Source organism: Arvicanthis niloticus, chromosome 9 (assembly GCF_011762505.2).
Source record: "Arvicanthis niloticus isolate mArvNil1 chromosome 9, mArvNil1.pat.X, whole genome shotgun sequence".
Lineage (NCBI taxonomy): Eukaryota > Metazoa > Chordata > Mammalia > Rodentia > Muridae > Arvicanthis > Arvicanthis niloticus.
In genome coordinates this window covers 67588108-67605463 of record NC_047666.1, presented here as the reverse complement: position 1 = coordinate 67605463, position 17356 = coordinate 67588108, and the positions used below count along the sequence as shown (strand labels likewise).

At 41.8% G+C, this 17356-nt stretch overlaps 1 protein-coding gene across 4 annotated transcripts; it reads left to right on the top strand.

The window, feature by feature from the left end:
* Nucleotides 1-8473: 8473 nt before the first annotated feature.
* Nucleotides 8474-16806, top strand: LOC117715272 (C-type lectin domain family 2 member F-like). Of its 4 annotated transcripts, none has more exons than XM_034512010.1 (6): nucleotides 8474-8798; nucleotides 9284-9370; nucleotides 10545-10732; nucleotides 11714-11807; nucleotides 14503-14603; nucleotides 14753-16806. In XM_034512010.1, exons 1-5 carry the CDS (start codon nucleotides 8729-8731, stop codon nucleotides 14553-14555), a joined length of 492 nt encoding a protein of 163 aa, XP_034367901.1. In that variant the 5' UTR covers nucleotides 8474-8728; the 3' UTR covers nucleotides 14556-14603; nucleotides 14753-16806. The 4 variants fall into 4 exon arrangements, with proteins under 4 accessions (XP_034367901.1, XP_034367898.1, XP_034367899.1 ...); XM_034512007.2 differs by having other exon boundaries at nucleotides 8499-8798; nucleotides 11714-11823; nucleotides 14753-16805; XM_034512008.2 differs by having other exon boundaries at nucleotides 8499-8798; nucleotides 11714-11823; nucleotides 14503-14773.
* Nucleotides 16807-17356: the final 550 nt, after the last annotated feature.

The window sequence follows — 17356 nt, the reverse complement described above, 5'->3', positions numbered from 1 at the left end:
AGGAACACTTTTCTTCCTCAAGTTTCTTCCTTTTTCTTTACATAAAGTAATTTTGAAATTGTGCTTGGATAATATTAGCTTCATACGAGTTTCGCAATTCAGTCCTACCACACATTGCAGACAAAGCATAGGATTAAACTCTCAAGGAGGGAAATAATCAGAATGATTCAGATCTCAAATGCTCCCTGGTGTACCACAGTGGACTGCCACAGGTACCCTGAGCACAAACTGGTCAAGGTCCTCAGAGAAAGACTGACATAGGAATGAACATTCACAGGATAGAGACACAAAGAGTGTGAGATGAAAGACCATGCTTTCTCTCTGCTGTAAAGGTTCTGGTTGGATTAACAGGAGCTTTGCTCTCAGCAAAAGCAGGTGGATCCTAGAACTAGTGAAGGAGAAACAAGTGGATGTCTGTGACTTCCCGGTTAGCATCCTGTCCATGCTGAGATCCAGGCCATCTAATACTACACAGAAAGGCACCGTCTCAATTCATGCCCCACAATAAAGTAAATGAACAAAACATAAGACATTACCACTACCACGTGTGTGACTTGTAAATAAATAGGCGAGTCAAAGATGTAAGACATATCCTGGGTCATGCTGGTACTAGCTTCCTTCCCTTTTTCTTTGGTTTATTGAAGCACCTCATGTGGATTGAGGCTTTGTGCAAAAGGGCAAGACTGGTTTGGGGTTTCCTGGCCTGCAGAACTCTGAAAGGAGCTCTCAATCACAGGTTGTTGCTCTAAGCATGCACACTCACAGTGTGGTTTAGTACACCAGGTTCATAAATAGTTTTCTGTTGTTCAGGGAAACATGGGGTTTCCATGGTCTGGGAACTATGACTTAACGCCCAGGCATCTCTTCGGTGTGCAGTACTACTTTTTAAATACCTTCTCCTCCTGTCTCTTTGAAATTCTTACTGATACTTTGACACATATGGATTATGTTAAGTAGGTTGGCATTGTTTATAAAAAAACTGTAGAAGAGAATGTTTTTAATTCAATAAAGATTAACTACTTTAACATGGCAAAATATGGTCAGACAAGCAACACTAGATAGACTCAGTGAGTTGGATGTACTTATTTCTGGACTTATGTATGGGTAACAATCACAGAAATATGATAATAATCACAGAAAAGAGGGCTATGCATTTGAGAGTAAGTAATGAACAGAATGGGGGAGGTTGCAAGAAGAGTAAGGATAGGGAGGGGATGATGTCATAATATTTTAATCTTAAAAAGACAGCAAGTAGAAGAGGCTCTTACTACAACCCCTACTAAAAAGTAAACAAGAGTCACAAGTCCAAATTAACTAGGTAGTGAGAAAACCAAATTGAAGACTAGAAAATGGAGTTATAAACTGCACCCCAATTTTCTGGGCTGTGTTTTCTGACCCACAACTCTGCCTAATTTCTTAGAGTCCTGATGGCCCTAGAGACCCTGCCCTAATCCCCATGCCTGACAACTGCCCTTAAAGCACACTGTAAAGTGTACTTCATCCCCTGGACTCCATTTTCCATTTCACAACTCTGCCTGCTTTTCCAGAGTCCATGCAAGCACCAGGGACTCCAGGCCATGCTGAAGGTCTAGGAACCCCAGAGGCAACATTTGCACCCCAAACCCCAGAGGCCACACAGGGGATTGTAGGCATAAGAATGAAACCTAAAAAGATCACTCATTCTGAGTGACTTAACACAGATCCAGAAAGACAAACAAGTTATGTTCTCACTTATAAATGAGTATTAGCTGTGAAGTGCAGGATAACCATGCCACAATTCCTGAAATGTTAAGTAACAAAGAGCCCAAGGTGGGTCACTTGAATCTCACTGAGAAGGGGATATAGATTAGATATAGGGATGGAGGAAATGAGGGGACTTGGTCAGGTTGGGAGTGGGAAAGGGAAAAAGACGTGAAAGAGAGGCAAGAAGATAGTGTCGGGGTGGGACATCCAAGGACAAGCAAAATATAATCCCAAAAGGCTCAGCTCCAGTGACTGCTTCCTCCAATCAGGACCCATCTCCTAAACCTAGGTCATTCAGTTCCAATGGAACAAATGAATGGGGATGGGGGAGGAGAGAGAGAGAGAGAGAGAGAGAGAGAGAGAGACAGAGAGAGAGAGAGACAGAGAGAGAGACAGAGAGAGAGACAGAGAGACAAAGACACACACAGAGACACACACAGAGAGACTCATAGAGAGACCACACACAAAGAGAGAGAGGGAGAGAGAGAGAGACAGAGAGAGAATGAGAACTGAGGGAGACAACTGGAATGGGGGCAGATATCTCTGGGATGAGCTAGAAACCTAGGGTAATGGAAACTCCCAAAAATCTATGAGGGTACAGAGAGCCTGAACCAGCCATCTCCTGTAACCAAAAGTCTTCCAATGGAGGAACTGGGACACCAACTCAACCACAAAACCTTACACCTAAAATTTGCCCTGCCTATAAGATGTGCAGGGGTAAAGATAGAGCAGAAATTGAGGAAATGGCCAACCAGTGGCTGAACTTGAGACTCATGCCATGAGGGGGCTCATCCCTGACACTATTAATGATACTGTGCTATCCTTCAGACAGGACCTAGCACAACTCTCATCTGAGAGACTTCACCCAGCAACTGATGGAACCACTGATGCAGATACCCACAGAGCTTGAAGAATCTCTGCCTAATTAGCACCCAAAAGGCCAGAGGCCACACAAGGGGTTGTAGGCAAATGGATGAAAACTAAAAAAATTATTCATTCTAAGTGACTTAACACAGATCCAGAAAGACAAAGGAGAGGTGGAAGAAGGATTGAAGAAGCCAGAGGGGCCAAGGACACCACAAGAAAGCCTACAGAATCAACTAACCTGGGCCTATCAGAGCTCACAGAGACTGAATTGCCAACCAGAGAGCATGCAGGGCACAGACCCAGGCCCTCTGTAACAGTTGTGCAGCTTGGTCTTCAGGTGGGACTCCTAACAGCAGGAGCAGGGGCTGTCTCTGATTCTGTTGCCTGCCTTTGGATCCCTTTCCCCTAACTGAGCTGCCTTGTCTAGCCCTAATAGGAGAAGATGTTCCTAGTCTTACTGCACCTTGATATGTCAAGGCTCCTTGGTATCCATGAGAGGCCTCCTCTTTTCTGAGGTGAAAGGGAGGGTGGGTGGATGGAGGTGAGGTGAGAGGAAAGGAGAAGGGGGAGAGGAGGGATAGGAAGCTGCAGTGATCAGGATGTAAAGTAAATTAATAAAATTTTAAAAAGCATGCTTTAACATTGGCAGTATTGACAGTATAAAATCATTTGTAAGAGTTTCAATAAATATTAGTTAAGTTAAAACTATAATGGATACTTTCCTGATATTTAAAAAAGACTATTATAAAGTATAATTAAAACTAATTATAAGGAAAGATTTTGAATATGAACATCAGAAGGGAATAGCATGTTTGGGACCATGAGGAGCCTAATATCCTGAGATACTCTACTGAAGCATCACACTGTACCCCAGGAGGATGTGCAATGACTGGCTTTAAATTTTAAAAAATGCTAAAAGCACTCTCAAAATCTGTATGAAACTATAAACATAAAAATGCCATAAGCTAAATTTAAAGGACACAGTACCCAAGCTTATCTGCTCCATTCCAGCAGAGCCAGCTCTATTGTGCTACTCAGGCAGGGTACAGGTCCCTCTCTTCTGCCTGCTACAGCCTATGAGAGGCAGGGCCAGCTCTCCTGTTCTCATATCCACAGGGCCAGCTCTTCCCACAGCTGCAGATGATAAGGGGCAAAAGCAGGAGGAACATCTTTCCCTTACCCATGCCACTGCACAGCAGACAAGTGACAGAACCAGCTGTCCTGCACTCATGCCCTCCTGGCCAATTCACCTGCAACCCCTACAACCAAGGTCAGCTCTACTGTACTACCCAGGTGAGAGTCAGGACCCTGCTCTCCCAGGTGCTGCAGCAGGTGAGGGACAGGGACAGCGCTCCAACTCTTGTGACCCCAGGACCATCTCTTCCACTTGTAGCAGGTGGGGAGGCAGAGAGGTTGAAACAATCTTTAGCACTGAATAAAAATTCAATTTATCATATGAAATTCTCATCTACAAGTATTTCTTATTCCTCCAGCCTTTACCAAAATTACATTTATATTTCTAACTTTTATATCGTCTTCTTCCTTGGTGGTGGTACCTTTTTATTGTAATATTTGTATTAACTCTTTGAGAGTTTCATATATCAGTCACAATGTATGTTGGTCTTATTCACCTCCCTTCTTGCCCCTAACTCTTCCAGAATCCACTCTGACCTCCCCAGACCTTCTCAGATGCCTCTGTTTACTCACCAGCATAGCAATATGAATCAAAAAAAAAAAAAAAAAATCCTCCCCTTGTCCCTCACCACTGCTCTACCTTTTCATTTGACGTTCTTGAATGGGTAGCCAAGTCTAACTGTTTAGGGCAGTTCCAGTCATTTTGTTTTGTCTTCTTCTGCTTCGTTTGTTCCTTTAAAATTCTGTGTTTACTAAGAACTAAATGAATGTGGGCTAATGGATCAACTCAGTTCATGTTGGCACTCACCTGCAAGCCAGTGTCGTGCCAAGAATATAAGTATTGACAGCACATACATGCTTTATGTAGGACATAGACATGCATAAAGACTGATCCTTAAAACCAAGCTTTTGTAGCTTTCATTTAGATCTACCACTTGTAAGTTAGATTGTTGATTTGATTTTTGTTTTCAATCATAGTATCCAGCAATCAATAATCTCAGATCTGTGCTTTCAAAGGTTTGACTGTTTCCAGAAGAAAGTGGTGGATCTACATCTTAAAGTAGACTTGGAGCATAGCCTGGTCTTTAGTAAGTCTCAAGTAGGTCCTCGGTAAAGGTAAATTTCCAAAACATGAAACTACCAGGCCGTTCTCCTAGTTTCAGAACTAGATAGCAGAGTTGAAGGGGCCTTTACTATTGAAAATGGACCTAAGCCGTATTTTCTGTGCTTGCTCTCAAATTCTGCACTTCAATGTGACAATGATCGTATGATTTTTTAAATAAGTAACAGAACAAAAAAATATCAATCAACAAACTTTTCAAAAGCAGTGGTGGAAATATTAGGTAGATGAGTCGTAGCAAGGCAGAGAACTCTCTAAAGGCCTCAGATGCTGGCTAAAGACTTTCTTAGTTTGGGGTCAATACAAGTTAGTGATCATTTAGTCCACTCCCAGAGGCTTTACATGGTAGTCAGAGCATATACAGTAGTGTATAATAAGTGACTTTTTAAGGGGCTAACACATTCCAAGATAATTTGCCTCTGGACCTGCAATATTCCAACCTCTCTTCAATCACCAATGCTGCCATGCCATAAGGCTCTGATAAATTAGGCATAGAAACTATAACACTAGCAACCAAAGGGTTCAGCATCTGCAGCCTGAGCTATAAAATTAGCAGCTACTCCATGCTGCCGACTGTAGCCATCAGCTACTGCTGTTTAGAGTCCAAGAGTTCACTAGCTGTTGATGCCCAACTATGGATGACAGAAGTGCTGAACAATAAGACTGCATGTCTCTGTGTCCTAAGCCCTGAAGCATCTTCACGGGGCTTGGAGCTATATAAGCCTCTGAGTTCATCAGTTCGGCCTTTGGTACCTAGAAGCCCAGAATGATCAGCACTGGAGAAGCTGTTTCTTGGCATCTCTTGATTCAGAGTGAACAAAGGAACCCAGGAACATGAGGAAAAGCATTTCTTTTTGCTCAGGTAGGGGGTTGGGGGTGGGGGGTTTCAGATCATGGCAGGATGGCATGTACAGATGTGAGGATTAGACACTGCTTCCTTCATTCACAATAGTGTTACAGTGAAGCAGAGCCACCCGCTTCAGACCAAAAGCAGAAATGAAAAAGAGGAAAGGACAGAAAGCCTGTAGTCCAAGGACACCAGCAGCTCCTTCCTCTGCCTCTGATGTATTGCACTGCCTCCCACAAATGCCACCCTATGGGCCTGAGACATCAACACACGGACCTTCCCCAGGCAATTAAGGTCTAAACCACAGTGTTGAATGAAGTAACAACCCCACTAGCCATGTTTCTGCAAAGTACGATTGCTATTAAGAGAAACCTCAGAGTGGAAGCTTCTAAATCCAGGCTGCCACAGCAACAGGAAAGCAGAAGTATATGTGTTCTGTATATAACAGAACACTTTGTCCAGCTGTAGTCATCTCTGCCCCACCCCCCAAAAATCCCCTAGAGATGTGATGAGGACAAATGTACTACCGACTGTGAAATTGCCTCAGATGCCAGGACAGTTAAGGGGATGTTGCCAGGCAACAGACTTTACTCCAGAGCAAGTTCCAATATAGCCACAAGCCATTGCAGACCCTGTTAGAGCAGTATATCACATACTTTTTGTTAATTCACCTCCAGGAAACTGGAATCTAAATATCACACACTCTATCAAAAACAAGCTGTCTCTACTTGGCGCATAAAACATTGAAATGTGCATTCTGAAGCAATTCATTTCAAAATCTGATTGTAGAAAAACACAAGGCAGATGAAAGGGTTATGGCGCAGGAGACGAGCGACATAAAGGCTCAAAGTAATATGTTTAGAGTAATCATAGAACATTTCCTTATTAGGCAAAAGACCAAAACCCTCTAGAAGAGAGCATTTTATTTTTAAAAGTTATTTGTAAGGCTGAAATATATTTTTAATTCTCTGCTTCTATTCTCACTTTCCAACAGGAAATGACAGTTGTGAGACTGTGGTGAAGGAGACTCACTAGCAGTAACTCTCAGTCGTGCTCACGAAGGGCTTGGCATTACAAGCCTCTGGAGAGTTCAGCCACAGCATGAAGGAACCTGAGCTATAAGGTTCTCGAGCTCCCTTTTCTCAGGATGCCCTTCCATTGAGACACTGTCCAATCTCAGACCTGTGTTGTTCCTGGGCCCCCATGTCTCAGAACGCCCTTTCACTGGGATACCTTCTCCCTTTAGAGCTGTGTGGGCTACTGAGTCCCAGGATATCCTCCCATCCAACCAGAAACACTTACCCCAAGGACCTGCACCTCCCTAGTACTGGCGTTACAAAAGCATCATGTGTCCACATCTGGGGCTTTATTTACTTGGGTTCTGAGGATCAAACTCTGATCTTCATGTTTGAGAGGCAAGCATTTCACCAACTGAGGCATTTCCCCCACCCACCCCACTTCTCTCCCACCCCACCCTACCCCTGAACACAATCATAGGTTTCTATGTTCCTTTTCCGTAATAAAGTGTCTCTGGTAAGAAATTATCAGGTTCAGTCGAGCACAAAATCAAAACTCAAAACTACCATTAAAAACTTAAATTTCCATGTGAACTCTCTAGCTCCCTTTACCAGGAAACTTGCAAGGGAGAAGGTAGGCTGATGGCCTCTTCCCTGTTGCTATTAAATGCTCTCTAATCACTACCTTCTCTTTCTGCTTCTTGTGGAAGAGAGTGATAAAAGCATGTACCTGTGCTGTGTAGGGCCCTTCTGCTTACCCTTGTGCTTCTGAGGGTTTCCTAGCAGTCATCTTTGTGTGGAAAAGGGGTTAAAGGAAAAACACTCTGACCCTGACCTGACCTCAAGACCAAGACCAGGGCCAAAACACAGAATCCCACCAATTTCTCATCCACAGAAACCCACCAATCGTTGATAATGAAAACCCACCAATCCCTGAGCTTCCCCCCACATCTCAGTGTTTGAAACCCCACCAAAATCTTGACCCTGGAAAACTTTGCCCTCACAAAACTCTATATAAACCTTGCCTTCTTCTCAGTTCCCTGCTGGAAGCAGAACAGAAGCAGCCACTCTGATGAGTTTCTCCTGAGTAGCTTTTGATCAGAGTGTTTTATCACAGCAACAGAAAAGCAAACTTAGTTAACAGTCTTCTTATATCGGATTACAGATGTGTGGCACCACATGTAAAACATGAGAATGCTGATGCTTCTTATTACAGTGGATTTAAAATGTTCCGTGTACTGATCTTTCAATCCCCCAATACAAGATGAAGAATAGTTTCATTGTTGGGGGGGGGGCGGGAAATTAAAAGTTAACAAAAAGTATAATAATTCCTTTTTCAATTATTGAAATCTGTAGGCATACTTCCAGCTTCTGCAGGAATCCATCATTCTAAGCATCTGTGAAGAGGATAGTGCCTGTGTAGGAAAGAAACCTTAATTTACTATGAGTTTACTTTGCCAAATTTCACTATGCAATTTACAGGACTGTTGGAAATAAAGAGAAAGAGATTAAAAGGAAAGCAAAAATGGTTGCAGGGCTCAAAGACCAAGAGAGGATAAGTGCGATTTACAGTTAGTTCAAACAACCCTAAATTTATACTGCTTTATCAGATAGTTTCAGAAGAGACTATATACAAAGACCAGGGAAGGGGAAGCCATGATCTACATAGCTGAAAGGAGAGAGGATGCTAATCAGGCTTCCTGACCACTAGCCAATCCAGGGCAGCTAGCGAGACGCCGTTGGAGCACTTCCGGCTGGCCGCTGCCGTTACTCACCCTGAGGAGCGAGGACAAGGCCAGTGAAATGTCTTGTGGCCCACCATGCAGAACCATCACGCTGGAGTGGTGCTATTTCACCCATCTATCAATCGTACCCTAGCCTTGATCCCAAAGAAACTCAGCCCTCCGAGTCCAGAGCTTTGAAGACAACGGCTATAACTATCAGTTCTCCTGTTCTTCTAAGAATTTTCTCAACCTCTGTAGTCACTGGAGCGCCATTTCTATGCGGGCTGACACTTCATTCAGACTATCTCAGACAAACCATAGACCCAGGCATCGCAGGTTAACGTTCGGTAAGGAGATGGCAGGGTTTCATCACAGGCTAAGACTGGTATCCTGTGCCTGTGAGGCAGAGGGTATGGATATGGACCTTAAGTGAAAGTGGTCATCATCAGCAAAGGCTCAAAACTAAAAGGAAAAATGAAGACAATACACTCCCTCTCCATCAGATGTGCCCCACCCTCTCCGCAACAGAAGACATTTCATTAAAACCAAGCCCCCACCCCCAAAAAGCCCCAAAAGGTGGTGACTGGGTTTTTGTTATGCAAGCCTTACTGGAGAATGTTTTGCTTAGCTCTTGGAGGTGCCAAAGTACTCTGCAGACAGAAGCCAAAGTCACACCTGAGTGCCTTTTCCCTTTCCTAATAGATGAATGGTTGAGTTGTGTATAGGATTCAGAGAGTGTGGCTTTTTAATGGAGGTTTTTTTTGTTTGTTTGTTTGTTTGTTTGTTGTTTTTCTTTGGTAAATAATGACCTATCTGCATGCTTTATGTGCAGATGCAAAGAAAGTGCTGACCCTTTGGACCCTGCTAGTTGGTGCTGTTGCTGTTCTTCTTTGGGGGTTGTTCAGTTTTCCTAAAAAAAGTAAGTGATCAGTTTCTGCTAAAAAACACCGATAGTAGTATTGGCCATTCAGCCTGACCCCCTCCACCTACTTTACTTCTTAGATCAGTCTATTAATAAATATGTATTACATTCAAACAGAGTGTCAGCCGGGATGTGATTCCTGAAAATAAATGAGATTTGTTTCTAGAAGAGTTGCTGTGCAGACATTCATTCGATTTGAAGCAGGAGGAAGGAAGGTTCTGACTCAGGGTGGTCAGGAAAAGCTTTATGAAGAGCTGGGTGTATGTGGTCTATGGTAAGATCTTGTAGGCACCATATTCGTGTCAAAATTGTGCCAGATATAATGATGGTGAAGGGAAAAGCAAAGTGGGGTATGTTAAGCTGCATTTCCAGAGTGTGTTAACTCAGAGTGTGTTAACTCAGAGTGTGTTAACAGGTGAGTAGAACATTGATTCTAGCTTACTCTAACAGAAGCAATGGGTGGGAGACATGCCCACCCACCATCACCAGTACACAGGCTCTGTGGACAGTGGAACATTCAGGTTCTACAGTAGATCTTACCACTTTTACAGACATCAGGTTCTTCCCGATCATAGGCCATTGCTGTTCACATTTCACTGCAACATCTTCATCAGCAGCACAGTAGGTCATAATTAGGTCATAATTAGCTCCTACACTTCCTTTGCATAGCACTTATGGTGACTGCTTGATACAGAAACCTTGAAATGTTTTCTTTGTTTATCTTCTCTCTACCCTCGATACCAGCCCGCCTTTTTCCTCTCCATCCTTCTTTCCTTTCTCTTTTCGTGTAGTCTAAGCACATGACCTGCCATTAGACTACATCTCCAGCTCAAACGACTAGGTTTTTATTTGGTTTAGTTTAGTTTTCCTGAGTGTTGTCCTGTTATCCATCAGTCAGCCTTATCCCTTGACCTGAGTGCACTTCTTGAGAAACTGTATGTTCACTACAGTTTTTAAATTCCATGTAGATCTTAATTCTCCAATGCTTCTTTTGCTCTTGCTGTCCACTTTGGTTGGCCTTGTATCATGGACTTGATGGCTAAAGTCCAATGACGGAAACGTGATGTGAATGTGAAATGCATTTTATCAGTGTGACATACAGAGAAATCTTTCACAGTGAAAGTCAGATTCTTTTTTCTCACAGGGTCTTCAGGTCCTGTGTTTATTTTAGTTACAGTTACAAGACTCTCCAAAAACAAGACATGCGACGACGAAGTGAGGATATGCATTGGTGGCTGGAACAAACTACGTCGGAACTGTTTTTCTCATGTCAACCATAAAAATTCATGGGTCACTGCCACGGAATACTGCAAACTCCATGATGCAACTCTGGCTTTGTTCAACGACAAAACTGAATTGGTTAGATTTTCCACTTTAGTTAGCATGATGAATAGTTAAGACTTTTCGATTTGGGGAACTTGGAGCTCAGAAGGAAGATAAAAACCTAGAAGTAGTAATAGAAAATAACATAAATTACACAGTATGTTAGATACAAATCAAAGCGTTTTTTTCACTTCTCCAAGGTAGAATGGAGACAAGCTCACATGTGCTTGAAATGATGATATTTGAGCAAAGAAATAAAGCAGGTAAGGCAGGTAGTCTAGGGAGCACCTAAGGGATAAAGAGTTTGGGGAAATAAATCAGCTGGGACACAGGTTTCAGATAGGTAAATACTTGGAATAGTCAAAACACAGGGAAAAAAAAAAAGGCAATCACCCTTTCTAAAGCTGAGAAGTGAGTGAGAGTATGACCACAAGGGTCCAGTAAGCCATTACAGAAACTTGAGTTTTTTACTTCAGGCAAAACAGGGAGTTGTTTCAGAATTAAGGACAAAAGTGCTATGTTCTAATCTCAGTCTTCTTTTAAAAAAAAATTTTATTTACTTTACATCCTGATTGCAGCTCCCCCTCCCCCCATCCTCCCAATCCCTCCTTCTTACCTCCCTTTCCCCCTCCTCTCTTCCTCCCTTTCTTCTCCAAAAAGGGGAGGCCTCCCATAAGGTATCAACCAATCTTGTCATAACAAGTTGCAGTAAGGCTAGAAGCATCTTCTCCTATTGAGACTAAGTAAGGGCAACGTAATGGAAGGAAGGAAAGGGTGCCAAAGGCAGGCAAACACCTCTGCTCACAAACTCCCTCTGCTCCTGCTCTAACTTGAGTTTTTACAAAATCATTTTCTTTGCTGTAGCAAATATAAAGACAGGAAGTTGGGTACCCAGCCCCCCCTGCAGGACCTGTGGTAAGAACATGATGGAGTCAGACAAAGGCAGTAATAACCTTTTCATGGACTGAGAATGAGACCACCAGGTGATGGCCCTAATAGCATTCTGTTTTGCCACAGGAAACTGTGATGAAGCAAATGCATGAGATGCAAACATATTGGATTGGACTGGACAGAAAAAATGCACTCGGAATCTGGTTTTGGACAAATGGAAGTAAATACAATAATTTGTAAGCCTTCATATTTATTTAGTGTTAATTGTAAATTGTAATCAAAGTTCTACCTCTATAAACAGACACATCTACTGTTTCTTTAAATACATTTCTTAAATAGGCTCTCCAACGGAAGCTGAAGAGAAGATTCAGACAAACTGGTGGTCTCTAGGGACAGTATTCCCTCAAGCACCAGTGTTTTGTTCTGTGTGTTTAAGTGGGTTGCTCACTGTCTTCCTTTCATTCTAGACTTGACCTAAGTCTAGGCAGTTTAGATCTTGCCCTGAGTAAAACCGTCTTTGTGTGCACAGTGTGTGTGTCTGTGTGTGTGTGCATCCTTTTACTTCTTATTGGTAAGGAGTGAGGATCTGAAGATATGTGTGTTTTTGTGAAAATACAATAATCATGGAAACTTCTTTCAGTTGAGGTACTTCTGCAGTGGTATGGGTATGATATATAAATACAATGGAGTGATATATATATATATATATATATATATATATATATATATATATATGTGTGTGTGCGTGTGTGTGCGCGTGTGTGTGTGTGTGTGTGTGTATGTATATGTATGTGTGTATCTGGGAAGAGAGAAGTTTGATTTCTTTTTACTTAAAATTCCATAACTTCTCTGCCATCCCAAGCGTAAAGAATTAATTGTATCCTTAGACTCTGTTTTTGTTCTGGAAACATTTAAAATCCACCCCCCAACTTCAGAGTGAATGAAAGACTTAGAAGATTGTATTTTTCACAGAGGAGCCACAAACTTCCATGTACTGAGTGCCTTCTCCATGGCAGGTGCTCACTCCATGGTATTAATATATTGTTCCTTTGCAGAGGAAGTTCTTCAACTTAAAGAAGTTTCTATGACTATTGTATTTCCTTCAAACTTAGGTTAAAAACACAGAATGACTTGCAAGCAGCAATATAACCAAGAATTGTAGTTTTCCACTTTGAAAGCATATAAGAAAATATGTGACACAAGATAAACTTTGAATACAAAACATAATACCTACAGTGTCTCTTGAAAGAAAATATTGACAGTTTAAGATGTTATGTGTCCCACTTTAAAAAAAAAAAAAGAAAAAGAAAAACTGAGAGAAAGGTAAAGCTATTAGCTGGTAAAATTTGCTGTGTTAATTTGCTAGGGTCACCCCAATAAATGGCACAGACAAAGCATCATAAGCAGCATATCTGGAGTCAAAGTGTCACTGGGGTCTGTTTCCTCTGCCCTCTCTCTTTGCCGTGTAGGTTCCTGCCATCTCACTTTGTCTTCCTATGGCTCAACCTGTGTACATACTAGTGCCTCGGCTGTTTCTTTTTAAAAGAACATCAATGGTGCTTGGGGTGAGGGACTTACCTAGGGATACAAAGGGCTCTGGCTTCACTCCCAACATGGTAAAGGCAAAGGAAAAGCAGTCAGATTACATGAGATTAGTGTTCACCCAAATGACATTATTTTCAGCCGGATATGGAATCTAAGTTCAAAACATCAAAATAATAAAAAAGGCATCTTTAGTAGTTCCTTTTAAAACTTTATCTTTAAATACGATTACTTTCTGAACCATCAAGGAGTAGGGCTTCCTCATATGGAACTACCATAACAGTTAACGGGAACATTGGCCCTTTGGGCATGTGTGGGCATGGAAGTCCAGCACCTCTCCATCTACATGTTCCATGTATGGACTCAACCAACCCCAGGTGAAAGCCTTTAGAGAGTAAACTGATCATGCCTCTATTGAATGTGTCTGACTTATTTTCTTGTCATTGTAGCCTGACAATGCAGCATTACTACTATTTATCTAATATGGACATGATTCTACATAAATTATTTAAGAGACAATCTGAAGTCTGTGACTGGAGCTATACAAACACTGCATTGTTTTATGTAGGGGACCTGACCTGAGTATCTGTGCCTGGCAGTCCCTAACTACTTCCTCAAGGACTCTGAAAAGTTGACTACACACAGATATTTTAGGAAAGAATAAGATTAAAATTTGAGGGTCTCTTGAAAATCAGCAAAGGGTACAACAGTGGTGATGCTCCTTCCCACAAATAAGGTACCAAAGGCATTTTGATTGTTACAATTAGAACTTCACCAAGACTCACTATTGTGTGTTTTCTTGTTTTGAATTCTCAACGTTACATGTTTGTATATGTGGGAACTTAGTAAATTTTTGCTAGCAACTCTGCATAGGGCTTTGTATACACCCTGTCACCCTGCCAAGGAAATAACACCTATCTCACACTAGAGTTGGTTACCGAGTGGCCAACTGAACTCCTACGTGAACATTATGACAGACCTGTACTGAAAAGCGTGAAAAGATGTTCCCTGAAATGCCAATTACACTTTACCCGTGCACCACCTCTAAATGCCTTAATGCGTTGAGTTCTTCATTTTCATTACCGACATACACAGAGGAAGCTGATACCTCTTTGAATGGTTATGATGTTTTCTTTCTTCCTTGCTAGGAAGGAGCATAGAGTCCCAGGCCATGCTGCTTTTTTGCAGCGTCACAAGGCACCTCCCTATCTGTGTCTGGAAGTTAAGTGTTGATGGTTGGCAAGAGAACAGCAACAACTTGCATAGGTTCCTCTCCACAGAGCACATTTGAGCCACGACCACCAAAGTTGAGATTCATTTACTATGTGTGGCTGTACTGGGTCTCATAAAGTCATCTTTTTGTTTTATTCCAGGTATGAAATCCAAGATCATGGTCCTTGTGCCTTCATTCATCAATATGGCATAGACAGTACCCAATGTGACGAATTAAAAGAATATATTTGTACCAGAGAAGGCAAGTGCATATAAAGATTTCTTCCATCCAAAAGAACATGAAGAGCAGTGTCTTGTTTTGTCCGTGATGTGTATTCCTTCCCATTGACATCACTTTAAATCTAATTTGACTGATAAACATTTACATGAATTTTATCTTCTTTGAAATAGTTACTACGAAGCCTAGCAAATAAGTTTGATGTGGTACGGCTGGGTCATCAAGGTTGGTGCATTTGAAGCTATGGTCATGAAGGGCCTTGTTCAGAAGTGATACATCTCAGTGGAGCACACTGAAGGGCATACAGAACAAAGAGGAAGATCCCTCTGCTTGTCTAAGATTCAGTGACATCTTCAGAAAAAGCAAAACAAGAGCTGCAGGACAGGGAGAGCATAAGAAATGTTTTGTTTGCCCTCAAATAATACATGATTCGTGTGGAACTGTGAAGGAAGGCATAAGGGTAAAACTATTCTGATCGAGGACCCTGTGTCACCACTGAGGACCAAGCAACTCTCCACAGGTCTCCGCCAAACTGAAAGACTTAAGGTAACCTGGATTTGTTGTTGCCATAGTTGGTGAAAGAGTGAAGGATGCAAGTTTTGTGATGAGTCAGGATGAGCAGAATGCCAGCACCCGGAATTAGAGAGGAACATGAAGGAAGAAGCTTTGTGACCTCGAAGAATCCATGGAGACAAGCCTAAGACCCGAACGCTGTTTCACTCAGATTCTGGATAACACTGAAATGATCTTGGAGAGAGGGAGTACAGACATTTACACTGGTCATCATTAAAAAGAAAAAAATCTCTTCACCTACTACAGGTCTTTTTCATACGTGATCTTAGCCTTTACATTTTATACGTGCGTGCAAGCATGGAGGGGTGCAGGCTGTAAACAAGAAAGTGGGCTATGGGAAGAAGAGTGAAGAGTTTTGAAGGAGGGAGAAAAAACTAATAGACTACATGTGACATAAAACCAGGAGACCCTGAAACCTACGTTGCACTAGATAACTTCTAGCTACTGTTCTTCTTCAAAGAGAGGGCAAGGATCTTGCAACATTTAGACAAATTAGTGGCTTAAAGAGTTGTTGTTAGGCCCTGGATCTGTATTGTGGAAGTTGAAATAGAAACAAACTCTGGAAAGACGGGAACTGGTTGAGGTCAAGGTGGGAGACTGGTGGGAGTTTCCACTGGGGACTCTTGTCTCTTCAGTTCGTTCTTAATCAGGAATTCCTGGCTCAACCTTCATCCTCTGTGACAATTGCTCAATTTCCTTAATCCCAGTGTGGTATCATCTATAAATAATTATAATGGGAAGGTTGGTGGCTGAATTAATTAGTGTGTTTAAGGCAGCCTTAGCTCAGGGCTTCAACTATGGTGCTCTGTGTTAGCCATTATCATCTCCAAAGTCATTTTAACACCAAAAATATGTGCACATTAATTATTCAGTGTCCAGTAGATACTAATTAGAAGACACAAAGCATAACTGATTGTTTACTCCAAGTAAAAGAACAAAGCATGTGTGAAAATATGACAAACCCCTTATACTTCAGGCTAATTTAGAAATTTTAAAATTAAAACATCTCTGCATCTTGTAGGCAAGTTGCATGCCTGTATTCCCAACACTTCAGAGGCTGAGGCAGAAAAATGGTGAGGTCCAGGTCAGCCAAGATAGTAGGATCCTATGTAATAACCAAAACAAGGTTCTAGGGAGAGATAGCTCTGTCAGTTAGTGCTCGGCATGCAAACACGGGAACCCGAGTTTAATTCTCCATCACCCACATCAAATGCCCAAGCCTAGAAACCCCAGTTCATATTCCCAGCCCTGGAAAGTCAGAGACAGTTCCTGGGGCTTACATGCAATCAATCTTGAAAAAGTAAGGTCTTATTCCAGTGAGAGAACCTCTCAAAAACTAAGGCGTGGGACTGGTGAGATGAATCAGTGTAGTTCATGTTCTTGCAAAGGAGCACAGTTCTGTTCCTAGAACTCATACCCAGGGACCCACCTCTACCTGTAACTCCAGCTCCAGAGTGTTTGACATCCTCTGCTGGCCTCCCAGGCATAAAGACATGTACATATATATATATGCACACACACACTCACACACACACACACACACACACACACACACACACACACAAATGGCCAAAATAAAATGAAATGCTGTTGTTTAATATTTACCTTGGCTTTATGTTTGTGTTTCCTAATAAAGAGTTCTCTTTGAATATTAACATTTTCCATATTATTATGCCCCTTAGTATTTTAGCTAACTCTTTGAGCAAATTAAAGTTTAAATTATTTTTCTGACATTACATTAAGTGGTAGAGACACATTTAAAATCATGTTCCTTCTAATGCACTGTGTAGAAGTTCAATCAATAGAAAAATAGAAATCTTGTTCACATTACAAAAAGCACATTTTAATCAGCATTTTCACATCCACTGTAGACAGTAGAGTGTAGTAATGCATAAAATGTGTGAACATGGTAAATAGAGGTCTCATTAGAGTATAACTTACATGCTGTGCAAGAACAATACATACGCTAAGGTTTCAGACTCAATGGAACTCAAATCCTCAAATTTCTTATACACTGGAACTCTCTGGAACTCACTGCAAGAGCAATGTCTTATGTCAGTATATGATGAACTTGCTACCAAAATGTACTAGAGCAGAAAGAGCCAGACTGGCCTATGATGGCTAGGAAAGATTATGAAGGAACAGAGCAAAGAAAGGGTCAGGGGTGAACTTCATGATGATAACTATGCTTTTCTTCAGGGTGA

Excerpts from the sequence above, each read along its gene's own strand:
- LOC117715272 (XM_034512007.2), top strand. The coding sequence starts at position 8,729 with ATGCGGGCTGACACTTCATTCAGACTATCTCAGACAAACCATAGACCC. Across the intron at positions 8,799-9,283 it reads GCATCGCAGGTTAACGTTCG|ATGCAAAGAAAGTGCTGACC; the intron begins GTAAGGAGATGG and ends CTTTATGTGCAG. Across the intron at positions 9,371-10,544 it reads GTTCAGTTTTCCTAAAAAAA|TTACAGTTACAAGACTCTCC; the intron begins GTAAGTGATCAG and ends TGTTTATTTTAG.